The sequence below is a fragment of the Hypomesus nipponensis genome, chromosome 19 (assembly GCF_054491055.1).
Source record: "Hypomesus nipponensis isolate SF chromosome 19, ASM5449105v1, whole genome shotgun sequence".
In the NCBI taxonomy this organism is placed as follows: Eukaryota; Metazoa; Chordata; class Actinopteri; order Osmeriformes; family Osmeridae; genus Hypomesus; species Hypomesus nipponensis.
This window is the reverse complement of record NC_140379.1, coordinates 11,217,656-11,244,835: the sequence shown is the minus strand read 5'-3', so window position 1 is coordinate 11,244,835 and position 27,180 is coordinate 11,217,656. Positions and strand designations below refer to the sequence as shown.

At 42.0% G+C, this 27,180-nt stretch overlaps 3 protein-coding genes across 4 annotated transcripts; all 3 read right to left on the bottom strand.

Annotated features, from left to right (window-relative positions):
* Nucleotides 1-2,199: 2,199 nt before the first annotated feature.
* Nucleotides 2,200-17,475, bottom strand: ddb1 (damage-specific DNA binding protein 1). 2 transcript variants are annotated; one of them, XM_084682527.1, is made up of 27 exons: nucleotides 17,332-17,475; nucleotides 16,296-16,444; nucleotides 16,071-16,187; nucleotides 15,501-15,722; nucleotides 15,201-15,315; nucleotides 14,684-14,781; nucleotides 14,282-14,440; nucleotides 14,020-14,103; nucleotides 13,479-13,595; nucleotides 12,875-12,977; nucleotides 11,964-12,039; nucleotides 11,529-11,637; nucleotides 10,737-10,915; nucleotides 10,150-10,310; nucleotides 9,842-9,949; nucleotides 9,448-9,655; nucleotides 9,148-9,243; nucleotides 8,690-8,801; nucleotides 7,789-7,912; nucleotides 7,425-7,589; nucleotides 6,913-7,007; nucleotides 6,166-6,336; nucleotides 5,556-5,665; nucleotides 4,956-5,125; nucleotides 3,828-3,930; nucleotides 3,013-3,136; nucleotides 2,200-2,831 (listed from the first exon to the last, which is right to left on the bottom strand). In XM_084682527.1, exons 1-27 carry the CDS (start codon nucleotides 17,390-17,392, stop codon nucleotides 2,748-2,750), a joined length of 3,420 nt encoding a protein of 1,139 aa, XP_084538653.1. In that variant the 5' UTR covers nucleotides 17,393-17,475; the 3' UTR covers nucleotides 2,200-2,747. The 2 variants fall into 2 exon arrangements, with proteins under 2 accessions (XP_084538653.1, XP_084538654.1); XM_084682528.1 differs by lacking the exons at nucleotides 2,200-2,831; nucleotides 3,013-3,136 and adding an exon at nucleotides 4,121-4,161.
* Nucleotides 17,476-18,360: 885 nt separating this feature from the next.
* LOC146247000 (transmembrane protein 138-like) lies at nucleotides 18,361-23,675 on the bottom strand. The gene is made up of 5 exons (XM_084682541.1): nucleotides 23,509-23,675; nucleotides 20,685-21,371; nucleotides 20,128-20,299; nucleotides 19,589-19,664; nucleotides 18,361-19,359 (listed from the first exon to the last, which is right to left on the bottom strand). Exons 2-5 carry the CDS (start codon nucleotides 20,810-20,812, stop codon nucleotides 19,247-19,249), a joined length of 489 nt encoding a protein of 162 aa, XP_084538667.1. The 5' UTR covers nucleotides 20,813-21,371; nucleotides 23,509-23,675; the 3' UTR covers nucleotides 18,361-19,246.
* Nucleotides 23,676-24,128: 453 nt separating this feature from the next.
* LOC146246999 (uncharacterized) lies at nucleotides 24,129-26,775 on the bottom strand. The gene is made up of 2 exons (XM_084682532.1): nucleotides 26,437-26,775; nucleotides 24,129-26,279 (listed from the first exon to the last, which is right to left on the bottom strand). Exons 1-2 carry the CDS (start codon nucleotides 26,627-26,629, stop codon nucleotides 25,348-25,350), a joined length of 1,125 nt encoding a protein of 374 aa, XP_084538658.1. The 5' UTR covers nucleotides 26,630-26,775; the 3' UTR covers nucleotides 24,129-25,347.
* Nucleotides 26,776-27,180: the final 405 nt, after the last annotated feature.

The window sequence follows — 27,180 nt, the reverse complement described above, 5'->3', positions numbered from 1 at the left end:
ACAACGGCGAATAGGAAAACACAACGACGAATAGGAAAACACAACGGCGAATAGGAAAACACAACAGAAAAATAGGAAAACACAACGACATTAACTTCTGACGGAAAAGGTAGGGCCTCAATCCACCATAGGTTACTGTGGCGCAGTTCACTTTGACTTTGTGTATGGATATTGCATTTTTTTTTTACATAATAAAGTTTTCTTTGCAAACTTAACCTTCAAGGTAGCAAGAAATTCCTATTCGGAATTTTGAATAATACATTTCTATTAGCCTACCATTCACATTCAAGGTGCACTTTTTTGATTCAGCTTCTTAAAAGCTCAGTTTGACTGTGAGTCATCTTCAGTCTTCACTTTATTATACATTGAACCTAGATTGACTTTGCGTGTTCAAATACTCCAGCAGTAGCCTAATACATTTATTAGGCCTATTATATAATTCCATTATTTATCTATAACAAGACTGACAAGCAGTAGGCCTAGATCAGAACTGTGATCTTCACAAGTAGTGTTTAATTCATCAAATAAACTTTGTTTTGTTAAACACTGACTGCAGATTAGCCAAACCGTTCCTCAGGCTACCCTCGATTGATTTGACAATACACTTGCCTCGTCGTAAAATGTTAGATACGTGCTTTTGATAGGTTGGCAATGGAAACTTCAAACATATCTTTATCTGAAACAACCAAAACCATAATCAGTTGTTGCAAATGGCAGGGAGACGTTTATTGGTGGCTCAAAGGCCAAACGTAGTGAGTCAATAAACAACAAACTGATGAATATGATCATTATAACCGGAACATGTTTGAAATAAGGACCATGTTCATCGGTGCCGGGGTTGGCTACGGGCATTTAAAGTGTAATTAGCATCATAAAATTAGTATTATAGCCTATTTATAGGCTTTGCAGACCAAAACCTGTGATCTAGCATTATAGGCTGTCCAGGCGTCTGGTTGCAATGAAGACAAATCACGTAAGCCTACTTTAAGAATATTACAACATAGTCTATTTCTGAACGTGTTCGAACTGCGCCCTCCTCATGTTTGCCACAGCCTTACATTTTCTGAGACCCCATATCTATTGCTTCTCGAGTTCATCCCCATTTTCTGCAAACCTCTCTTTTCCCTTTCACTCATCTGATTCATAATTCATTCCCATGTTCGCCAGCTTTCTCCCTTCCCGCTCTTGATCAATAAAACATACCTGCGGTGCGCTGCGTTCACTCTCCCTCACCTCTCGATCCCATCGCCTTGTCTCTGAAACAGGCGCCGGACCGTCTGCATAGCCGATAAAACAGTGTTGACTGATTTTCTGAGAAACCTGACAGTGGTTGTATGCAATCATACGCATTATGTCATTTATTCATAAATCACATAATGCAACGTATGCAAGGCAATCTATGGCCATTGTAGCATATAGTGCTCTCAAAGTAGCCGATTGTAGAAAAAACCTCTTTGATGCAACAGCATAGGCCTACTATGCAGCACCTGAATAGCAGTCAACGCACCTCACTGATAGGACTGACAAATATCACCTTCCAAACAAATAACTGTGATGGATACTTAACAGGCATACAGTTACAGGATGACTGCTATTTGTCTATTGCCTAAGATTAAGTGCAAAATAATATATTGTTCATTTGTTGGTCAACCCCTGAGGCCTCGTTTAGGTTTCTTCTGAATAATTACTTCAGAAAACGGACCCTTTGGCAAAACCCTAACAAACAAACATACTATATTAACTGAAATGCTTTGCTTGTGAACTGAAAATGACATGGTCCTGCTTACCTCATCCAAGGTTTGAAGGCAAACCCAGTCAAAACTGAATCTCAATTTGAAACAGCTCACCCGGGGCACAAAGTGAGCTTCTAGAGTATACACTGCTATTGTATAATGTTGAATTGACACAAAGTTATGTACTGCCGACATCTTCGAAGATGCATGAGCTGCGTTGGACTATAATGAATTTAAATTAAATTATTACTATTAAAAGGTAACTGCTTTAATGCCTCCTAAATTGAGGGTTTAGAATCGAGTTTGGTGTTGAACATCACTTGTCAAAAATACAAGGTTCCTTTGTAAAATCAACCTTGCCACGTAAAATTATCTTCTGATGTACTTGTGGGTGGATGGAATATGTAAGTGTTTTAGTGACAGGATGATTGAATGTCAAGTACACAAAAGGTTGAAACACAATGCACACAGTACTAAAGCAAACTTTATTTAAAAGAAACATGGAGAACTTGACAAAGACAAAAAGCTAAGAATCTATTGTGTTTCCTTCCATCCTTAGCCATTATGTTCTCCAAACTCCAAACAGTTCTACTCAGCGAATGTCAGTTTAAGAGTTTCATCTTCTGTCACTACAGTGATTGTTCCATCAAACTTTATTGAACATTTTGGTGGAGCTCAAAGGTTTTCCTATAATTAAAGCCTAATACAAAGATCCGTAGGGAGTCTTACGACATTAGCACACACCGACCTACAATCACACGCTGACCAATCCCTTTATTTGCCTCTGAGTAAGCATACGAGATGCCAGCCATCTTGTTCAAAGGGGTCTTCAAATTCAAATTCTGTATGCGTGTGATTAGCACCTTTAGATATTAAAAGGTGTCCATTCATTGAGGTTCGAAGGACGGACATGCACACACTTGGATTTTATTTATAATTATTTACAGAGCCACGAGCAACTCCCCTCTCACCCCAGCACATTGTGTGCCTGACCCGTGGGGTCCGGGTGTGGGGCTAGTGAATCCTCGTCAGCTCCTCCACGATCTTGATGACTTCGTCCACTGTCGCCTCTCTCTTCATGCCACTGCCATCATCAATCTGAAACAGAGACGGAGGGGAGTCCTGTGTCGTGAACCTTCGTTGCAGCCAAGCTCGGTTTAGTCTTGTAAACCGTAGAGCAATAAACTATACTTATATTTACACAGGAACTGTATACTACCAGTTGTTTGAGCTTGCTATGTCTGACTGAATGAGTTGGATGAAGTGTGCTTGCTCATACCTGTAGACTGCTGACCACCTCTTGCATCTTAGCTCGGCCCAAGTCAAGGAAGCTCTCAATCAGATCACCGTCGATGAAACCCGTAGCATGCTCAGTCTTGCGCTCTGTGTGGAATGACCTCCAGGTGCTGGGGTGGTCAAGGAACACAAAACAATAGCACAACAAAAGAGGATACAAATAGCAACGTCTAGCATTCCATGGCAATACAGAACTTGGATTTCATACATCAAAACTGAATACAAATGGCATTGCAGAGAATTTCACAGTATAACAAAACTTGGATTCTCAATTAGTTTCACATGATCGCTCTCAGGGACAAGTATTATTACAGGAAAATACTGTTTGGTTTGACACAAAAACTGCTTGAAGACAAGTCAACTGTCAGAATAGCAGGCAAACTGACATCTCACGTAAAGTAGTTTCACACTACTTCCAGTTATGGAAGTGTGCTGCCAAAATAACATGCCTAAAATGAGATTCCCATCACATTGACAAGTTTTCATTATTATGCAAGCCAAGGTACTCAAGTGTTTCTGCCCTGTAATGACTACGATGAATGAAGTAGAATAAAACATTTGGGAGAGGCAGTACCTACGGACCAGCCTTGTACACATAACAGCATGTCATACATCTCCTCAGCACTTGTTTCACGCATAGGACAGCATGACAAGGTGGCCGGACATTTACTGTTAAGGTGTATTAAGACAACGACTAGCATTTTGACAGCACACTTTCAGTTAGGGGAATCTTGAGTGCGCACACACACAGTTTGACAGGGAGTGTGTGTGGACACCCTGGGTCCAGTGAAAGGATATAAGCTGTGCTCGATCTTGCCCACGCTCTTGATGACCTTGTTAAGGCGGTTCTGCAGGTCCAGGAGGAGGCTGTACCAACCCTCTGACAGGGAGGTTACCAGACCTGTGTAGCACATGGGGGAGATGGAGGGCTGTCAGTCATATAGAGATGTCTCATGGCAGTTAACAATGCGTAATCTACAGAGAACCATTTCTCTTCCTCTCTGTCATGCTTTCAGGGTTTCTTTTTTACTCTTGATTGCCCCCCCCCCTCCCCTATATGTAGTGCCCCCTTATCTCTATCTTGCACAAACCTTCATTTACATGTTTCTTTAATCTTGGTCCCCTGTCATCTCTTTCACCAAAAAAGAACAAAGGAAAACAAAAAAGTGAAAATCCTATGTGGCAGTCCCATTAGTTTGACAGCAGGATACCTTTGACACAGAATTTGATTTGTGAACGTTGGACAAGAGTAATACAAAATCCCTAAAATGGCCGCCTTTTCCCTCTCATCTCGAACACATCATCGCTTATTTGAGAGCAGAAACAATGCGAGGGTGTTCTGTATCCCTTATCCCCCTCATTAAAATTCCCTTTGGCTGACCATTGGCAGCAGTAGGCAAGTGCTTCTGTTCAAAGCTTTCCAAGGATACTTTCAGAAGAAGCGTGAAGGTGCCAAGGAGAAAATAATGGTGGTGCACGGTACCGCTAAGGGTAAGATAAGCCATGTCCATATGATTTCACCGACCTCTTTTCAATGATTTCTTGCCCTTACCTTTGGGATGACAGAACTACAATGAGCATGGAATGAGGTGATCATTCTACCCGACTTGCACTTTCTTTCCCTCCTAAAGGATCAATCTGCCCTAAAATTAAAATGTTTGTCTCTCTGCTTCAAATTGGATGAATAGGAATGCAGTCCAATGCTATGAGAAGACTTGCTGGCTAATAAACCCATCAAACGCCTCTTCAAAGTCATTCACTTACTCTTTTTGTATACAGTATGTGCTTCAAGACAGTTTGCGCCCCATTTTTTCTGTATCCAATAGATGAGCCAAAGCATTACTATGTCATGTGGAATCAGACCATTCAAACTGGTAGTTTATAACTCTGTGCTCTGCATGGTGCTGAATCATAACGGCGGCCTACCGATCATGCCATTGACTGTGCCAAAGAGCACAGAGCCCTGGGTGGGGGTGGAGCTCTCGCCGAGGTTCTGCAGCACCAGCGAGCCGTGGGAGAAGACGTTGACAAACTCGCCCAGGTGAAACACGCCCACTTCCTGCAGGTGCTGGCGCTCCTCGTCTGTGGTGGCGGCGCTGCCCAGGGCAACGATACAGGAAAGAGAGGTGGAGGGAGAGAGTGAGTGGAAGGCATTCTGTGGTAAGGGCTGTGAGAGTCCACTCCTCGTGTGAAGTTGTTACACTGGGGAGGCTTTAAACTGTCTACCCAAATGATAAACATGAACTCCACCCAGAATCTCATCAAGGCGGTCAGTTCATCAACCCAAACAGACACCATGAGCCCTCAGGACAGAAAAGCACCAAATTCAACACCTGTGTCAGGTTACTCTCAAAGACTAGAGAAAGCCCATCCCACATTTGGTTTGTGTAACAATTAACTTGAGCCAGCAAGGAGAAATAATGATGCCAAAAAAGTGATTAGAAAACTTAAGGTCAAATGAATTCAGCCCCTTGCGGCGAGAGAGGGGGTTACTAGTGAAGGATGACATGGCCCAGCTGTCCTCACCTGTCCTTCTGACACACAAACAAGTTAAAGGCGTTCTCTGCTCCCAGGAAATTGTCATCATCCAGGATCTCGACGGCGCTCATCCAGTTGGGATTGAAATCACGCGCTATCTGAAATGAGAGTACACAGGTGTCATAAAAGGAAGGAACAATGACTCATTGTGTACAATGAGATGAAAAGGGCAGACTTGTCAGCTTTTCAGGGTATTTAATGTGCACCCATAAACGTAAGCATGTAGGAACCTTTGGCATTTTATATATAGTGAAATTATTGGACCAATTATACTAAAATATTATTATTATTATTTTTTATTTTTTTTATCATTACTTTGTGGCATATTCTTTAAGTGTTACGACTCCATGAAGTCTGTGACCCAACTCCTGGTATCTCATTAGCGGTCACTGTCTCAAGCTAATAACTAACCCCTTGTATTTTAATGTCTCTTTGGACTAAACTCTGCTCTTAATTTTCCAATTAGCAACCAATACTATGAATAGGGCCTCGATCAAGACCCTGGTGCACTGAAACCCACAGAAAGTTTGCAGTAGCTGACTCCAGCCCTGAATTCTTATTTAGTGGAACACGCTAGAAGAGTCAGATATTGTCTCACCTCCTCAAAGTTGCCCTCCATGGGCTTATAAGCCAGCAGTAGCACAGACCTCATCAGGTCTCCCACCAGAATGAAGTCTCCTTTAGTCTTCAGGTACAGGGCCATGATGTTGTTGTAGTGGTTGCACTCGGTACGCAGCTCCTTCTCTGCCGTCCACTCATACAGACGCACCTGACACAACCACAGCCCAGGGGATCGATTGAATGGGAGTCGATAAATAAAATTCACATCTAACATCTATCTTGACTAGGACAAGTGGCTCCAATAATAAGTTTTACTATTATTATTTTACTTCAAAATAATAATACAAAATAAATTCAAAAATACTTGTGGAACAGGGTTATAATTATTTGTATAACCCCCTTCATTTATAGACCAGAAGTTGGCAAAAAGTGTTTAAATGAGACTGGTTAAGACAGCCCAAACTGCAAACTGCAGTTTCACACATTTTTTATTTTCCATTAGCACTTCAGCAATAGGCCCAGATGCTTTCCCTCAGGTTACAACAGTGTGTTTCAACCACAATTACACACACATACCCACTAGCTCCTCAGTGCCCTATGGCTTTATCCTGTTCATGGTGTGAGATATTTAGGGTGGGTGATGAGAACCAAAAAAACAAGACTACTTTCAAAAATGCTTCTCTTTGGTTTTTCTCACTAATCAAAATATAATTCACCTCAATCTAGTAAAAGTCTAGGGTTTTAGGTTTGCCCGTGACATTCAATCAACCAACAGGCCACTCACTGTGCTGTTGATGCTTGCCAGCAGTTTGCCATTGAACTCCACCATAGAGTAAACCGCTCCCTTCACCTCCTTCTCTGCGACTGTCTGCAGCTTACCTGCAAAAGGGACACAACCACAGCATTGGGGACTCAAATCGGCATTCATAATGTCTCTCCACTCTTGACACAGAATCAAACTGACGTTCATGAGGCCTTTTGAAAAGGAAGCTTTCAACTGGTGCGTACATGTTTACCAGTATCATTGGACCGAAAACGTGTGTGTGTGTGTGGGGGGGGGGGGGGCAGACAACAAGGAAAGAGTGACACACAGACAGTTTAGGGGGGAGACGATCAAAGGTAAAACGGTGAGATGGGACTTTAGGGAAGCCAGAAGAGCCGGGGGCGAAGGGAGGGGGGCAAAAACTAAAAGTTCCAATCAAAGGAAAGACAGCGTGGGAACAGAGATGGTGGCCTGAATGATAAAGACAGTAAAAAAGCCACTTGATTGAAAGCACCATTCTTCAGTTTGCTCACCGTCAGTGTAGTGGAAGACGATGATCCGGCCCTGCTTGGGCTCCGCCTCCTCCGGGTACACCATGGCAGTGCCCACGATGAAGTAGACCGCCGGGTCTCTGCCCAGTTTGCATGAGACCATGCTGAGGGCATATTCACTCTGGAGGAACTGGTGGGCATGGAGGACTGGCAGAAAAATGTTTAAGGGCACAAATTCATTTCTTATCTAAATAACCACGTCATTTTATTTCTGTAGAAACAATGCGCACAACAGCTGTTGGCATCTACAACTCCAGGCACATTGCCCATTTCGACATAGTAAGTGACAAGGATCAGAGTAATGGGCATCAGAGGAACCACCGTTATCTTTTCCATGTCACTGTACCTTCAAAGGTGTGCTGGTCAACCACGAGGAGGCTGTGAACCTCTACTTCCTCTCCAAAGGATGTTTCATGGGGGGAGGTGCTGCTAGGAAACAGCTTGCTGGAGCTCACACTGCTGGACAGGGCCTGGGAAAAGGGGGTGGGGGGAGGAAGAGGGGGTGAGGGAAAGAGATGAGGACATGAAACCCCTGTCAGGTTGATATGATAGGATGAGGGGTTGTTGGGGGTGTTTAGTCTCTAATAGTAAAAAGGAGGAAACCACCAGGACATGTCAGGTTGTTATGGGTGCTTCTAGACCTCAATAAAACTGGTCAATAACATCGACAAGCATGGCTATCTGGTATATACATTGTTCCCTTTGTGCTGTATTGTTGTATTTAATATGATGAACAACCCAGACAACTATAATTCACAATATTTTTCTTTTCTAGGATTTTCACTGCGGCGTAATATTCACAGCTCTTCTTAAAGGATATGTCCTTTACTGCTGAAACAATGAGGATGAGAAAAATGTTCTCATTATCGCTCCTCGTCTCTGTACTGTTCCTTGTTTGAGTCCCACAGGACATAACTCCTTTTAACACGAATGCCAAATTGTCCTACTGTGAGCAGTTGCTTAATGAATTGGCACAGAAAAGAAGCAGGACTGGAGCCTGTGAATCCCAAGGCGCATGTAGCCTTGAGCTATCAAAGGTTGTGTCATCGAGTCAGACTTGTAAGTGTTGTAAATCCTAAAACCAAACCAGAGTAATTGAATTCTATGTTACATCTGAATACCCTATGCTTTGGTCTATGGCAGAAGCTAAGCTTTTACTTTGTTAAGTTATTCTTTGACTTAACTGTGCGTGTACTAGTGTATCAAACTGAGCACTTGCATAGCAACCGGATTGCTCGAACATCTACCTGAGTGCTCGCACTGGGGCGAACGGCCGAGGTGGTTCCACTGGCGTCCTGCATTTCCACTCGGCTAGACAGCACCCCAAAACACTGTGACACCTCCTGATAGCAGATCCTCCTGAGACAGGAACAAAGAGAGGGGGGAGAATGAGACGGCTGAGTGAGTGTTCGATTAAACAAAGCAGGGTGAAGAGGAGGAAATGTGTAGACAGGCCAGAGATGGAGGAACAAATGGTGTAAAAAGAAGAGAAAAGACCACAAACACAAAAAAAGAGACCCATCACTCAATGATGGAAGGGAGGAACTATCTAATAAGTCTTCAGAATTCAAATTCTGAGAAGCTATCACTTTTGCCACTGTTCTCAACTTTGTTCTTGCAGTACTCTGATGAAAATTGTTCAGGACACATGTAGAGCCCCATTCCCTACTGCTAAATCCTAGAGGTTTGGCCAGAGGGGACTCACCTGGGAGACTCGTAGAGGGGAACAGTGCGAATGTGGAGCTTCTGAATCTCGTCGATGGTGCCGATGGTTAGAGTACTGTTGTTGGCAAGTGCCAGACTGTCGAAGAACGCAAACAAATTACACACCAACCTAATACTACAAAATCTCATTAAAACACCCATGGTATGTCACAAGTTGATTCAGGTAAATTAAAAAGCACAGTTTAAATGTTATGTTGGGAGTTTTGAACAAAAATATCAGACTTCAAGAGACTTTTCTCTACATTTAGTGTAGCACGACCGTCTTCCGGACGCCACTGACCTGTCAGGGTAGCCCTCCGAGTTCAGCGGACACATGTAGTTGACCTCCTTGAGGTTGACGTTGGAGAAGACCAGCTTGTGGTTGCTGGAGTAGATGACGGTGGGCCGGTCGGAACAGGCGAACACATTGGAGGTGGAGAGAGACCGGAAGGTGCGCAGCACTGTGGGCTGGGTGCCCAGGGTCACCTTCTTGCGCTCGCTTAGGACACCTGATACACAGTGGGAGAGTCAATCACAAAACAACAATTTACAACTTTGATTGGCATTATAAAAATAAAACAAAAGTGAAAACCCTGTTTCAATAAGAGATAGCGTTGCTGTGGCACACCTTGATTTACTAATTTAGGCCCTTAACATTCACCAGTAAAACATTTTTTTTTTCTTTAGTTCCTGACCTGTCTGCAGATCCAGGCCAAAGTAGAAGAGAGCTCCGTCGCCCAGGGCACACAGCAGGTAGTAGCTGCCCTCGAACGTGGTCATCAGGATGGAGCGAGGGATGATCTCTGCAGACACACACACACACAAAAATAGTTGAGGCACATATTACTAATTGACTCGTTTTAATACTACACTTCAACCCAAACCCTCCTTCCATTTAAATCCCTTAAAATGATCCTGCTTCTATTTGTTCTCCATCTCTGCCCATCTCTACATCCACTGTCAATGGGCACATCTTGGAGCTCCCTTCCCCTCCTGCTCTCACCTCCTCCCAGCATTTCCTTGTGCAAGGCAGTGAAGCAGGGAAGCTTTAGGACCCTGGCGGAGATGTCTGTCCACAGGCCCACGGCGCAGAGGGGCGACTCCCCTCCCTCCCCCAGGGGCGTGATGTCCAGGCAGGCCACCTCATGTTCCATCTCTGTGGTGCTGGTAGGGGTGGGAGGGCAAGGGGGGGGGGGGTTAGCAGGCTACTTGTGATTCATTTTGTGTGTGTGTGCGGAGAGAGTAAGGTACCGTGAGAATGTGTCTGAGAACACTGCACTTGTTATGTGTCAACTGTCTAAGCTGTGTTGGAGGGAGAGAGGAGAGAGTGGGGAGAGAGAGAGGGGAGGGAGAGAGAGAGAGAGAGAGAGGGGAGAGAGAGAGGGGAGAGAGAGAGAGGTGCAGCATTACACAACAAAAAGGGCCTATGAATATCTGAACGTGAGAGACAGACGACAGAAACACAGAATGACAAAATGCACAGCTGTAGTTCCACTCTGTATAGGCAGGGGACCAGTTACTGTGTGTGTGTGTGTGTGTGTGTGTGTGTCAGTGAGTGTGTCCCTGTATGCTCAAGTGTGCCTCAGGTACCTGATCTGTTTGAGCTCCCCAGAGAGGATCTGGAGGTAGTAGAGGGCACGGCCCACGGCCAGCACCACCTGGGACGAGTTACAGGCCGCCACGCTGATGTTCCTGCCCTGTGGTTCCTTCCACTCACTGGCCAGGGCTTTGCTGTCCTGCATCACCAGGCGTACAGAGCCTGACGTGATCTAGGGGGCCACAAAAACAGTGACACACACACACAACATAATTTACATCAATTGAAAATTTTATGTGGTGACTTTACTGATGTGAGCTAAACAAGCTGGTAGGCTGCTGTTTGAATATTGCATGCACACTAAGTAATCCCTTTTGCATGATAAAACTGCAATTACATACCGCTTACATTTTGCCTTACATAATGTGTGACAACTAGGAAACAGCACATCATAGCACAGTGATCAAGAGGAATAAGGATTGAAACCATAACAATAATATTCCTGGTTTTAATCTTATCATACTCTAACCTTATCTTCTCAGTATCATTTGAATATTTCCCTGATGCCCTTAAACAAGACTGCCCCTTTAAATCATGTATGAGCCGACATCAGCAAAGTATATTTTATTGAAGGTGAAAAAAAATCTAGAATTAATAATTGATCACAAATTCATATAAGTTAATATTCAACATAAAGGGAAACTATGAATACTACAAATGACCGAAGGTTGGAAAAGTACATCTTGAAATAGATTATGAGATTCCAATGATGGAATATCTATTGGGGTTTAATTGTGGAATAAAGTGTTCAATTACTCCAAAATGTATGGCATAATTGTGTGTACCTGGATGAGCTGTTGGTGCGCCACGTTGCCACAGTAGAAGGTCTGCTGGTTGTCCACAAAACCAGGCAGCTCAGTCTCCTCGACCTCCTCCCCACTGAGCATCAGCACTCTGGGGAAGGACAAATCCCTCATGTCATGACAGATGTAATAAAGCACCCAAATCATGCCTCTTCTACTGTAGCTTTTAGACCAAAATGTAAGAACTTCAATCATGGAGGCAACTGGGCCACTGGGATTTTATCTGGAGCTTGTCTGTAGGGGTGATATCGTTGACACTATGACAAATGTTGTATGTACCCTCATATTTTTCAGCCAACACTTACATTTAAAAACCTACCGATGTTAACACTGTCATGAGATAACCATCGTGTAAGCTTTGCCATGTTACACAAGGCCAAAAAGAGAAGAGAGAATAGTCTAGAGGCAGGTTCTCACCTGGTTTGTCCAACGAAAGACAGCACCAGCATATCATCAGTCTCCCTCCCAGCCTCGGAGCGCAGGGGCCACAATCCTGGAACAGGAAAAAAGATATTGGTATAGGGAAAGATCAAATAAATGGATCCCTGAACATTCTCTATATGGGTAAACAGAAAGATAATATATTCAGCTTGGTTTTACCCAAATGTTTAATTTGTCAAAACAGAGGTCCTAAGGGAACTTCTGGGGCTAAAGGTTTTGGTTCAATTTCAACAAGTCATTGAGTAATTACATCCCATCAAGAAGTCTTAACTCAAGGTGAGGGAGTCAATGTCTGATAGACCTCCTGAGTCCAGTTATTCAATAAACCACCTTAATTAAACAAGAGCCTATGGACCTTAGTGCCACAATTGAATACCAGGCAAAACATGTATTTATTTTTTTACTGAGGGCTTCAAAATCAAGTGTCCAAAACAAAGTCTTCAGTCTAAAACTTAAACTTGGTGTTTGGACCCAAACATGCTATTTGCAAGCCTTTACAAGACCTGTATAACAAATTTCACCAACCAACTACTTAAGACCACATAGGCATTTGTGTTTAATTACCCAATACAATTATTCTTAGGAACACAGGCTAATATGGACGTGCATACAAAGCTGCTATCCAGAAATAAGTGTACTGAGGAAGATGAGTTGTTGCTTTGCTTTTGGATTTAACACCTCATAAGAAAACATGTCTGCAAACAACAATGAATAAACGCTGAGGTGCCGAATGTTAAATCCAGTCGACTCTGCTCTTTTGAGCCCCTGAGTATAGGTAAGGCAAAGAAGAAACCCTGCTAATAATCTAAATTCTGGCAGAGTGGAGAGAACAGATCAGATTTGATCCGAGACCTATAAACATCAAGGCACCCGAGAGAGGTATCGACCTTTAATTCCGGGCAGGTCGATGCTGGCGTGCTCGTGGATACCAATTCCGTTTCTGATGATCCTGAGGGATCCTTCTTTGAATGCCCCTGAGCAGGTCACCAACTGTAGGGTCACCAATGAGGAGAGAAAAAAGACCAAAAGAAAGAGAGAGGAATGAAGGAAGAGAGCGAGAATGAGTGAAAACGGGTCACGGTCCGCTAGTGTATGTGTAGGCGCGTGGATTTATCTACCCACCTGGGTATTATTAATTCAATCCTTAAGTCTGACAAAAATGGAAAATTGACCCCCTCTGCTTTTGAATGCCTCTCACTTCAAAAACAATAATTGTGAGGTAGGCTAGCTTCTGGGGGTCCTTTACTCTTATTTTGGAACATTTTATACTTCTAGACTGTGCAGGTAATGAATTATGGGCAAAAACTCTTTTCAATTGAGCTGCTATAATTGGTGCCGTTTGTCAACCGGGACAGCACTGAGACATATTTGGATTCAAGAAGTTGAACACTTCAAATGGTTTGTTCAATGCATGGTGATCATTGGTTCAGCAATTTTGGCCTTGAATTCACCAAATATTGCAAAACAGCCTTCATGTTAGTGTGCTCTTACCTGACCCTGGCCTTGCCTTTCCAGATCCACCACACACATGTCCACAATGGGACCCAGGTTGGTGAAAGTCTCCATCACAGCCACATATGAGCCCTGGTCGTTACTGTCCACGTTGAGCTGTTAGAAACAAGACAACATTCTGAATGCGACAAACATATTTCTGACCTTCATAAGTTCATTGTCATGAAGCTTGTGAATGTGAAGAGGTGGACGCACAAAATGTCAAATAGTGCCAGTAATCTCTGCGGGTTCTCATTTGGCTCATCTTAAGATCTCGAACTGAGACCCTGAAGTAATCAAATTAAGAAAATCCCCCCAAAAAACAGCAGCTTACAGTCTGCGTCATGAGTGTATACATGCCAGTCGAAGAGTATTTAGTCGAAATCAGAATTGTGTCATAGTCCAATGACTTGAATATGAACTGCATTCAGACAAGTACATTCAAAATGTTCTAGTATAGACAGTAAATTGTTGTTAAAGGCAGAGGGTTCACAAGTGTTTCATTTAAAGATAGTTCCAAGACATAACATTTTTTACTCACTTTAACCAGCTGGGAATCCCCCAGTCTTGAGCCAACAAATACAACACCATTGTCCAAATAGGTCAGGCACTCTGCAATGGAGGTCTGGGGAGGAAAAAGAACAGCCAATCACAATGTGATGATCTATCTGTAATCTCACACTAATACAGAACTAAACTAGCGATACATTTATTTTCAGGCCCTATGTTATTCATATATACAATGAATGTATACACTTGCAAAATAGATTGGTGGAGACAGTCAGACTGAAAGAAAACAGCACCTCTCCGAGCAGCTCCACACGAAGGTCCTTGAGCACCACAGCCCCGTCCATCAGCTCCTCCTTCTCCAGAAGCAGCATGAACAAACGGCCCTCCATGTCCCCTAGCAGGTAGCGAGAGCCATTAGGGTCCACGCGGTTGTGGCACACAATTGTGCTTTGCTGTAGAGACAGATGTCACGTTTCAATAAACCAGCAGACGATACGGTGGGTAATTGTAAAAGGAAAACTGATTAGGTATGTACATGTCGCAGGTTCTTTACCTACTGCATGCTCTACAAAGTTCAGTTACCTACTCTGTAGTTTACTGAGTGTAGACAATAGGCTACACCCGTCAAATGAATACAGATGATCATGTTCCCACTATCACTGACAACAGACGCTGTTTCCCATGTGCGTTGTTACCTTGATAGTAGGAGGTGCAATGGCCAAGTACTTGTCCCCATTGTGGTAAGTGATGGATTCTTGTCCAATGATAATAGCACCTCCAAATGGCTCTGGGACTACAACATAAACAAAACATTAAATCATCCATGCAGAAGGTTTTATTTCAGACATTTACTCAATATCCTTTTAAATGATGCTCTCAAAGTCTCTATGCATCCGCAGTGATTAAATCTGCCTTTGAGTAAAGAACAATGTTTAACTCAAACTCTAAACGTTTTCAGACTAAACTAAAATGGATTAGTTGCAAGTTGTGCATTGGTGATTGTGAGATTATGTCCCTTTATTAACACTTCTAATACGTTATCAATTTTACCCTTGTAACAGTACCCTGTTACCCTTCCTCTTTCATTGAGTAGACAAATCTTAGGTTTTTCACAGCTGAACGTGAGGACAATTCATTTTTGTCTTTTTCTGTTGGCAGTGGAGGAGGAGTATTTGGAGTACTGGAACTGGGCTTCTGAGGATTCCTCCTGACCTGGGATGACCATTGAGGCCTCGGCCTCCACGTTCTCCTGCTTCCACGGCCCCTTATTAAACTCCTTCTCTCTTAAGGATACTTCATAGGTCTTCACATGGCGCCCCTGTGGATCCTGAGGCAAAGCAAACATAGAATCAGATATAAGAGACGTACGGTACAGCCCTAGAAACCCAACTTGATATATTGTCAATCTCACATTGTTTCATCTTAATGTTTGTTCAGCAACCACAAAAAAATGTATACTGGATAACAGGATCAGTTCAACCACTGAACCACACACACACACACACACTCTACCTGGTAAATGAAGCAGACGGTGGGTGCCTGGCAACCATACAGGAAGTGCACGTCAATGACCTGCAGCTCCTCCAGACGGATGTTGAAGGCCTTCAGCTCGCGATTCTCCCTGTCCAAAGGGATCACCTTGAACAATCCGTCGTACAGGCGCAGCCCGATCATGCGGCACTCCGGGTCCACAATACCAATGATGCCCGTCTCTGACGGGCGGCCTATGCGGTCCTGATGGAAAAAGAAGGCCGTGAATGCATGGCAAAATTCCAGAAGACAGCATTCTTTGGTGAGCATTGAGTTGCTCTGCAAACACCGGACATGACACGGCTCACATGGTAGGAAGGTAGATCCTGTACATTGATGAATTATACTTTGTTGGCTTCATGAGTGCAAAACAAGACTGTTCTAGAGCAGTTATGTCTTTAGCATAACCGCAATGATTCAGTCAAATCCACACTGAACAGATAAACTGACAACTGGCTAACTGACAAGTCCAAACTTCCCTAGTGAGGTGACAGCATACTTACACTGAGTTATTAATGGAAAGGTTCAAGTGGGACTACTGCTTGTGCTTACCTGTACATTGCCATGGGCACGGGTAATAATGTCAATGCTCTCTCCATTCTGTTTGTACTCCAGGATGCAGGCGTTGTACTTAGCCGTGAGAATGAACAATAGATCCTTGCTTTCACCCTAAAAAGTAACATTGTGGACAACAAATATACACAAGGTTTATTGATTGGGATAACAATTCATTGATTCAAAGTTTGACTGTGCTTTTCCACCCATCCTGGTACTCACCTTGGGCCTGAAGAGCTCCATGACAGAAATCTTGCCATACATGCCCACCTCTTTAACGGGCCTGAGCCCCTCTGCTGTGACAACATAGATTTCCAACCGTGTGTTTTTCGCTATGAGCAGATTCAAGTCTTCAGCAGAGGTGAAGTGGCCTGAAGAATTTGAAAGACAAAATTCCGTCAAAAAGCTTTAACTATCTTTGTTGAAGAGCCATGCCGTGGTAGAGGGTAGACCTTTAGGGCCATAATAATAACAATAAAAACCTAAATGATACCAACAATTGCTCAAATATGTCACAGCAATGTTACATTGTTGAAATCATCAATTCCTCTTTTAATCCAAATATTGTCATTGATTTGAATGGGGGAAACCCAATTTATGATGGCTGGCCGATTGAAGAAGTATGATAACACTGTTACTGTAGCGATATATCATATACATAGTATACAACCCCTAACCCTTTTTATAGATATCTTGGGTTAATTAAATGTAGGTCGGCAAGCTATCTGGACTAGCTCTAACAAGCTAGCTCGCTAGCTTGCGTCACAACTAACCAGCTCATATTTGCGAGTCGACATGTGAAGACTGGAGCTAGTCGTTGACGATAGTGTTGTTGTTGTTATGAAATCGGTACGTCAAATACCTTATATACAAACACTCGGATCTCTTACTTTGGGTAACACTAAACGCATTGGCTTCAAAACATCCTGCGTGACACACATCAGTACCAAGCTAGTTAAGTAAGCTAATGAAAGTAAGCTTGCTGACTTTACACCATAGCTGAGAGGCAAATACTCTTGACCACATGTCATAGACATTTTTAATTTGACTACGCATGGAAACTCAATTTCGCTACAAAATAACATCGACAGTTACACGCTGCTACCATTTAGCAAACAATAGCAATTTCATGGGCCTGTAAGTGCCTGAAGCTTGAGTTCTCGCGCGGGAGCATTTGCGTGCCAGAATAAGGGGCTCGACGATATGTTGATACGAAGCTCTGCAGACAGTCCATACGACATTGGAAGCATACGTGTACCTGTAATGCAGGCATTGACAGCCGTTGGTTTCTGCGCTGTTACCACGTAGTTGTAAGACATGGCGAACACCTACAAAATAGTTTTAGTTCTCCACAAGTCTAGACACCACCATGGATAGGAAGGTGTTAAAAACAGACGGAAGTCAATATTCCAGTTGAGTGCCTAACATATCCTCACAGCGCCTCTTGTGGTTTGGATGTACATTTAAATCAATTTCCCATAGGCCCATTATACAACTCCAAGATAAGAGGTTTTTCTGTTTTTGGTCGTGAAGCACAGCTATACGATTTTGTTTTGGCATATAACCATCAATGCACACTTAGGACCACCCATAAATGTTGTCACTTTTACTTTGGTGCTGTGATCCTGTAATTTTACCTATCTTTTTCAAGTCTGGTTCCATAACAATACAATGACATGGTCAGCTCTTTGGACACATACAAAACCCAAGGCAGATTTTTTGGGGGGATTGCTTATAGGTATGACGAACTATACTGTATTCATACTACACACTCTTATCTGTCTGTACTCTGTCATCTTTTCCCCACCTCTTTTTTTTTTTACTTAATACTTACACATCTTACTGTGTTTTGGGTGTGAGCATGGGTGTGACTACAGTAACTGAAGTCATGGATGTCAACAGCACTGGCCTAGAGGCTATTTGCAGATGGCTGTCTGTGAAACCTTCAGGCCTCAATCCCTGATTAATCCCAGGGATAAGAATAGAGCCTAGTCTGTTCTCAATGAAGGGTGTGTGAGTGTTTTCATAGCCTTACTCAGTCTGAATGTTTTCCACTGACAATCAATTGAACGAGTTACTAGTAAAGCACATGGAGTCTAATAGTAAAATTACATATAAACACACACGTGCAAATGCCGTAAAATGAAAACAATTGTGTCAATACAGAGTCAAGCTGTGTGTGTTTGTATACTGTACATGTGGCACTGCAGTATTAAAAAGGGTGTCACACATATTTTTTTCGTTTATTACATTTGTAAAAAAAGAAAAGAAAAATCAAACAGAACATGCAAAATCACACAATACAACATGAAATAAATAAAATAATGTTATGCCCTTATAAACATAAATGTTGCCCTTATAAACACAAAGGCCTTCCAGACACCACCACACAGACAAGGCAATCTGGCAAACACTTTTCACACTTATCATTATAAATGTTTAGATTAGTAGAACATTTTAGTTTTTTTCCAGACTTTTCTTCGTATCAGTGTTGTGCTTGTTTGAGCAGCAGAAAGCTCACAATAACGGAATTTAAGAACAGTTTTGTCCTTGTAACTGTGCTTTGCATTAAAACAAGTGAGAGGGATGTAAAACATTGTCTGAGTTGTACTTTTGTTTGTTTCTGGTAGCTAAGGGGGAGGGTTCACTTTTTAAAGTGCAGGCATCCTGAAATAAATAAAGAGCATGTTGGCAAATTTGGTAAAATTCATATAGAGTATGTACTGCATAATAGAATTGGTGGGAACAACAACAATACAGAAAGCCTTTAACACTTACCCATAACCTTTAACATAAGTGAATGTATTTATCACATTTTCAAACAGAAGAGTGTAGTGCTGGTAACAACAATAGTTCCAAAATGTTAGCATCACAGACAACTTCCTATTGGTATCACATCATGATCCATTTCTTCCTTTTGAATTCCATGTTCCGCTGGGAAATTCATATGGATGCAGATATTGCATTGTTGAGAACAGGCTTGCTTTGACTTCACACATTGTGACTCACACTGCTTTAACTCTCACTTACTATCTGGCATCTCTCGCCTGTGTGGGCTTAAGCTTAGTGGTATCCATTCTGGCAATGCAAATGGGAATATCTCTTGAGTGCGAAGGAGAAGTCCAATTTGGCTATACTCATGTCAGTTTCATCTCAATGCACATGCAGTCCATTCACTGGCGGGCCCTGGCAAAGGCCTCTCGCAGCCAGGGCGAGTCCTCATAAAGGCGAGGGTCTCCCAGGTACTCTGTAGTGCGCTTGTAGAAGTAATAGTACAACACAGAAGCTGCACACAAGAGATACAAATACACAGTACCATTTACAAACAAATACAGAAATCAGAATTGCAACTAATGAAAGGACAACAAACAAAACTGACAATCCACTTGGCCACTTGAGTGAATGAAACTCACACCCATTTGGCACTCCAAGTTCACAGTGCCAAGGTCACACTATATTTGCTGTAATACCATGCTTTATTTTCAATAGGCTTTGCATAGTAACAACAGTCTCACCTGTTCTTTGGAGCACAAACAGCACTTGGAGACCATCAGTCCACACATAGCGGTTTGAATTCAGCCAGCGAAGGTTCTGGTACAACAGAAAAACATGAATTTCGTCTGTTGCCAATTTCAAGGGATATAGTTTGAGAGGTTTCACATTTAACATCTAGCTTGTGTTTATTGTCAACTATACAGCCACCAGATGACTGCTCATTTCTATTTAAAATAGAAAAGAGTTAGCATTAAGTATCTTTAATACAAAACAACCTCCATAACATTTTACTTTGACTGTATATTTCTAGCTCCTAAATACCCATGCATATGACTCTGCAAACAAAACTGCCAGTCTGACAGATAAAACATAACAGCATATTTTATAAATGTGACATTTTTTACCTTATCAATTGTTAATATTGATAAGGTAAAACATTAATAAAATAATCTGTTATGTTTTATCTGTCTCTTTCAATTATAATTTCAAAAGACTGGCAACTAAAAGCTTGGATAGACCCCACACACAGAGACAGTTTATTTATTCAATGCATACGCACCACGATCCAGGAGTGTAATGAGATACTGAAGGTTAGATAGAGGACCGACAGCAGCAGCAAAGCTCTGAATCGCTCCAAAAGAAGGGACACAAGCCCGACCTGGAATACGTAGGTGTTGAACAGCATCAATAGAATGATGATTAGGTTGAAAAGGATGGAGATGTCCTGGATACTGGGAAGGAGAAAGGTAAAGTAAAGGAACAAGAAATAAATGGAACAGTCTGAAATTTGTTGACTAGACCATTTTCATGGCTTCAAGATTTATTCTAGTGTCTTCCTGAAACACCAGGCCAGAAGTGTCAGGCATCATATTTCCCAATGCAGATCAAAGACCAATCCATTCCCATGGAAATCCTCCTTTTGCCACCGTACAACACTCACATAAACAGATCTGGGTTCCAATGGTTTCAAACATTCAGAGTATTAATATAAAATAAAATAAAAATGTGTTACAGACGGGGTGAAAGGGAGATTCCACCTGGACCGGGATTAGAACCTTAGCACATAGGGCCTTACAGCCTGAGCTGTGGTCAACTGAATCCCCCCCGCCCCCTTACATGAAGAGCACGAGCTGGACAACAGGCGCTGCCCTCAGCAGCTCGCTAAAGGAGTTGACAAACAGGTCGAAGGTGAGCAGGCTCAGCTGGATCAGCAGTACTAGGGAGTAGTTGTTGGTCTGTAGCATCTCCGGGCCAAATGCTGCTCGCCCAGGCGGGGAGTGGCTCCACGACGGATCCACGGTTGCACACACTCACACTCACCTTATAAAGAAACATAGGAGCACACGATGGTGCCCTGGCTGTCCTGAGCTTTAGCAAAGTAGTCCCCTGATATTGTTGTGTCCACTGTATAGTGCCTGTCCAATTGCTGGTACAATATGTGGATGTTTACAACGCAAACTCCTGCCTCAGGGCTCCATTTTAAGTGAACTGAATCACTTGCACGGAGTGAAAAGCACTGCTTCCTGTTCCAAGTCTGTCATTGACTTGAGTCTTTGGAGCAGCTCTCTGGAGATGTTGTCTGTCAACATGGTAGAAATATGCAGCATCTCAGTCCTAGTCCAAAACGTCCTAACAAGATGTGAGGTAGGGTGCAATACGCAGCTCTTTATGTCATGGTGGTGGCTGTAATGGCAGGAAAGCAATAGGGGAGGATGCTCTCAAACTTGATATGCATTGCTTTTACTTGATGCATAATTTTTTTATGGTGAGACATCCATTCCACAGCTGTACATCAATTGAGCACTGTTTAGGAGACAGAAAAAAGAAAAACATGAATCACGTGTAGTTTTTGTGTCTTCAATGTCAAGAGTTTTCTACTTCATTTTAAAATGTTCACATTTTAAAAGATGGCTACATTTGTATTCAAATATTTCCGTTCATGGAATTCCAGTGACTTTAATGGTCGGTCTTTGCACTATGAAGTAAAAGCACACCGTACAAGAATACTTTACACTTCTTAAACATGTGACTAAGCCACTGCTTATTTCTTACCTATGACAGAGTTGCACAAGGTCATGCATGAGGTAAGCGTGTTACACCGGCAGACAGAAGCAATTAGAGGTCAGGCACTGGATTAAATTCTTAATTTCTCTGAGTGGAGAAACCCTCACTATCTGCAGTAATCCCCTGCTCGCCCTCCTTTCAAAGCACCACAACAACACAGTACCTGTCAGGAACCTGGGGCACACACACGTCTTGCCTTGCACAAGCTATTGATTTGGATCCACAGAAACTTTTATTCCTTCTTTTGACCAGATTAATTACTTTGGCACAGTATGGAATATTAACTGTAGATGACTAAGTGAAGGGCCTAAAGTAGTGAGCCAGTAAGTTATGAAATTACCCCACAGCAACTGAGCTTTGTTGTAGGTGTATATGAGAAGTTACTTCATGTTGTTTCCCATGAAGTTCATTATAAACTTAGCCAGGAGAATTAAGCTCCATATGTACAGCAAACCTCAGCAACAAGGGTAGGATGGTTTGGTAGGCCTACTAGTCTACTACCACAGACTCTGATATGTCAGCCAAGTATTTCATACTGTCCGTAGAGCGGATAAAATGTGTTTGCTATTATCAGCTTTCATGATTGACAGCTAATAAGATAATTTTGTGATGCTTGAGATTTATATGAAATTATGTTCTGCAATGCATACATATTTCAAGGACTAAAATCTATACTTTGTTGTAAGTAGAATGGCCAATTTTACCTCACAATGCATGCATATTTACATATGCTATGTTACACAGCTTTGTGGTAACATGGTGAGACAAGGTGGGGCAGAAACGTCAATAGTAAATTATGAGATTGTACTGGAATTGTAGTACGTGTATAGTAAGCTCTTTTCATATGCTTGATTTGTAAAACTGTTCAAATCTGTCAGATAATCAGCACTGGTATTGTGCTACATGTTATTACATTGGCCAAAGAATGTTGCCACATGGATTCCAGAGTCAATTGAAATATACTCATCTATTTCATTTTCAAGGTATCTTTTTGACAGAGCTCAAAAATAGTGCATAAGTAATAGAAATAGACATGCCAACATATTTAAACCAGGATATGGTTTATACACCCTATGGCTATTTCAATTTATTACCTAAAATCTTGTGTTTAACATGTTTTGATAATGTAATCCTGGACGTCCTTTGTACTTCCTCTACCTGACAGCCATCACCAAGAAGATGTGCACGGTTGACTGAGAACTGAACATTGGCAACCTCGACTAGTGTCAGCTGTTTTGTTTCACTTAGGTTGGAGTAGGATTAAAGGCTGGATAAGCCTGTGATCCAAGCCCATGTTCATTGCAATGACCTGTCCAACACCTGCTGAAGCCAGAGAGACTTGAGGATTAAAATAATAACTCTACTGTATGTTATAAAGTCTACTACATTTCTTCCAGGACTTTCATTGTGCTATTATCATATAGAGGGCAACAACAGTTCTTGCCAGTTCTGGAATACTTTTGTTGTAACTGATGTGGGCTCTAACTGTTTGTACGATGTATTGTAGCTGTTCACCAAGTCATCTTGTAACTACAGTTAAGACCTTTAAACGTCACAGCTGGAAGTAGATGTCCAATGGCAACTCTTTTGTGAAGATATATCTCAAAATGCTCCTGTCACTGCACTGATAATCGCCCAGCCTCGTACAATCATCACTTCATTTATCACACTGAGCCACGCTTGCATCACTCAGTCAAGGCAGTGGCACAAGTGAAGTGGTCCTGAAGACCACACATTTTATTGAAATGTATGCACTTCTGAATGATTTGTGCAAGCCACTTAATCATCTTAAGGACCTACCTGGCAGCTTGGTGTCTTCTAAAATGATCCACAAAAAGTAAATTGATACTTCAAACGAATGTAAAGTTAAACTTACCTAGAAAATTCCTGGTGAATATTCTAATCGACTAGACGACTCACAGCTTGCGTAGCTAGCTCCAAATGACACACGTACTCTAGAGGATTCACAAAGCTGTGAGCAGAGTCACCAAGCATTGACCAGTAACAGCTTTAGTACCACCATACCCCTAAAAGAGGTGCACATATTTTTCTGTCCCACAAGAGTATACTTTATGTATTTTGACACAATTGTATTTTTTAAATTCAGGTTCTTAATCAATTTTGTTTGGTCATTCGAAAACTAACCCTAGCACCACCGTTATTTTGAAATCCAATTAATATTCTGAAACTAACATGATCTGTGCCTAAAATTTGATGGACAACCTGCCCTGTATTTATGTACTTTTTAAATTTGTTGTTGCATGGAAGCAACTCTGGGTTTTGGTCAACTGGATTACAATGAAAACTCGAACTGATGACATCTAGTGGTATTACAGCATCCCTGCTATGTCAAGACGTAAGTGTCCATTCCCAAATATTAAGTCATTATGCCCTTTTTTGCTCTACAGTGTAGAAAACATGTTCATGAGTGTGATGATGACTGTAAGGATGGATCTGTCAGCAGGCAGGCCGGAAAGAGTCACGACAACTATAAAAAAGGGTCGACTCTGGTATTTATTAGCTCAACGTCTGATCATGTCACCAATCCACAACAGAGTGGCGAGCATGAGTGAGAAACATCTCTCTTCAGAGAGCTTAATACAGTAAATACAGTTGCTGGACATAGAATGTTCAAACATAGAATGCACAGAATCAATTCCTTAACGGGTCTTCTGTGGTCAGTACACTGATACACTAGAACGTTCAGCAGGTGAAGTGGTTGTTAATTACATGCAAGTCCCAGTTTGTACATGTTTTGCCTTACTGTCTCCTAACTGTCTGGGCTGTGTGCAATATTCTGCTCAGTGGAGGCCTCGCTGCAAGACCTCTTGACCTTACAGATACTCAGGCTATACATGTACACAGAAAATGTGCCTTACAATGACGTACACATGAGTGTGTGTGCTGGCGTTCCAATGTCTAACAGTCCTTTTTTGCTCATGTCTATCAAATCTTTCCAGAACCAGAAGTGTCTGGTGTCAGGCTTAGGTTAAGGGGGTTTCATTTCATGATTTTGTGCTTCTGTGGACTCACTTCTGTAAATACATTTTGTATGAGGAAAACCCTGATAGACACAGTAACTTGGGAATTTATTTACTGAATTGACAAAGAATGTCACATTTAAACACATTGTAAATATAACATCCTGCATGTAAAGCTATAGTTATATTTACTAGTGAAACATCATCTTAAAATCTGTCATATCAGTGACCAGAGTCAAAAGAAAAGATGTGACTCAAAACTTACAGACAATACAATGCTCCCATTTTAAGATTTAAGGCAGAATGGCAGACCTCAGTGAGGTGCAAAATCAAACCCTCTGGATTTAACATTCAAACCTACACTGAATACCAGTGAACATTATTCATCAGACCTCAAAATTATACTAAAACAACACAGGCCTCTTTACTAGACCACAATTAATTATTAACTACTTTGTCAGGACTGCCACTCTTACCCTAACTTTTAAATGTGTGCCTGTTGTGACCTAGATAACATTGATTGGCTGGTATAAAAATGTTGGGGTATTTGTTACATGTAAACAAAGTACTTAATGGGGATAAATTAACTGGAATTTTAATTAAATGTAAATTAATTTACTTATTTCCTCTTGCTGGAAAAATGACAAACATACAACATTGGGCACATTATTCCACTGCAATGTTTTTATTTCCTTCTAAATCAAACTAGGACTTGCACCTCTTCTGAGTAAAATTCATTTTCTTGTGTGGATTTTCATGTGTTTGTCCAGGTTTGTGCTGGAACTGACTCCTTTACCACAAACCTGACAAGAATATGGCTTTTCACCAATGTGGATTACCATGTGCTTTTTCAAGTCCTCACTAGTATAGACCTCTTTTCCACACATATGACAGCAATATAGTTTAACTCTGTGTGTACACTTCGTAAACCTCTTGTTACAATCATTACAGTTATACATTTTTCCCCCAGTATGGGTCCTAATGTGTTCTGCCAAGTTTCCTCTAGAGGCAAATCCTTTACCACACACATGACAGGAAAATGATTTCCCTCCCATGTGGCTCCTCATGTGCACATTCAAACATGTCCTTTTATTATATCCTCTACCACAGACTTTACAGCAATGTGGTTTGCCATCAAGTCTGTACTGTACAGTCTTATGGAATTGTACGTGGGATTTCAATTCAGAGCTCTGTAGGAAGGATTCACCGCAAACACCACAAATACATTTTGCATCATTGGCATGCAATTGGACATGTCTGACCAAGTTACCTTTATATTGAAAAGCCTTTTCACAAATCTTACATGTATAAGGTGCAGTGTGTGGTTTTGACTGCAACAACTCAATGGAATCCAGCTTGCATGTAAGCTCTGTTTTAGTTTGGTTGGTTGGTGTACCAGGCAGTTCTTCACTTTCCTCTAGAGTTCTGGTTGGGCTTTGGACCTCACTTCTCACAGAAGTTTGACTCAATATGAACTCCTGAGTGTCAACCTCTAGCCCTTGATTTGGTTCTCCTGGACTGATTAAAACTTCCTCGCGTTCTTCTTTTACTTGTGGGGCCTCTGGTTCATCCTTCACTGAACTGAAGCACCACTTCAATTCACCATGCTGCTGTTTTGGGGAAATCTCCTTTACAGGACAATAGACGCTACACCTATGCTGGTGGTCTAGGAAGAGAAATGAGAACAATACACTTCAGTGAAACTAGCGTAGCTGCAATACAGCACTTCTAAGATTCGTATTGTACAGTAGACTACCTAGCTAGCTAATTATCCGACTCTGCTGTGTAATAATGAAAATGCACAGTAGATAGTGGTTACTCACCGGTTCTATGCAACTTTAACTGGGGTTTGATGGCAATATCCAGTATCCTGCGTTGATAGTCGAGCTCCTTAGATAAACGTGAAATTTCCACGTGATGCTCGGTAAAAGTTTTCTCCATCATTCCAAATATCTCTTCTGCTACAGCAGCTAATCGTTCGTTGACGAATAGTTTCAGTGTGTTTATTTGAGACATTTTCACAAACCAATAACTACTGTAGTGCTAATTACGATTAAATATAGCCTACCGAAAGGGATGTTTACACGACAACGTTTTCAACTAATAACGGAACACGTTGAATGCGGTTTAGCCGTTCACAACAGCGCTTTGGTACGGTGGCCCTGAAGTGCAAAACACACCTACCAATGTGAGTACATCCCCCAAATGAAGACAATCCGCCCAAATACGAGTCAACTCCCCCCAAATAGGATGACTCCCCCTAACACAAAGACACGCTCCCCAAAATGGGAAACGACATTACATTAACTCACAACCACATTACATTAACTTTTTTGTCTGTCTCTGGATGGGGCAGGACACATACGGGATGCACACATGCAAGCATGTTTGTGTGTCCCTATGAGTGTGTGTGTATGTATGTGCATTCCAATGTCCAAGTCTCACCAGTGAAACATCTTCAAAGGGGACAGGGGGATACCAGTGGAACATCCCAGTTGAATCCTTGTCCTCCATCATCAGCTCCCTGGCCCAGTTCCAGCCCTCCTTGAGATCAGGACTGTTAGACA

What these genes read in the sequence shown, in the direction of transcription:
- ddb1 (XM_084682527.1), bottom strand. Translation starts at nt 17,392, where the DNA reads ATGTCTTACAACTACGTGGTAACAGCGCAGAAACCAACGGCTGTCAAT. An exon ending in GCCCCAGTGCGAGCACTCAG is followed by an intron (nt 7,913 to 8,689) that starts GTAGATGTTCGA and finishes CCCTTTTCCCAG; the next exon opens with GCCCTGTCCAGCAGTGTGAG. An exon ending in TGACCAGCACACCTTTGAAG is followed by an intron (nt 7,590 to 7,788) that starts GTACAGTGACAT and finishes TTTTTCTGCCAG; the next exon opens with TCCTCCATGCCCACCAGTTC.
- LOC146247000 (XM_084682541.1), bottom strand. Translation starts at nt 20,812, where the DNA reads ATGCTACAGACCAACAACTACTCCCTAGTACTGCTGATCCAGCTGAGC. An exon ending in GTCCAGCTCGTGCTCTTCAT is followed by an intron (nt 20,300 to 20,684) that starts GTAAGGGGGCGG and finishes TCTCCTTCCCAG; the next exon opens with TATCCAGGACATCTCCATCC. An exon ending in CATTACACTCCTGGATCGTG is followed by an intron (nt 19,665 to 20,127) that starts GTGCGTATGCAT and finishes CTGTTGTACCAG; the next exon opens with AACCTTCGCTGGCTGAATTC.
- LOC146246999 (XM_084682532.1), bottom strand. Translation starts at nt 26,629, where the DNA reads ATGTCTCAAATAAACACACTGAAACTATTCGTCAACGAACGATTAGCT. An exon ending in GTTAAAGTTGCATAGAACCG is followed by an intron (nt 26,280 to 26,436) that starts GTGAGTAACCAC and finishes TTCTCTTCCTAG; the next exon opens with ACCACCAGCATAGGTGTAGC.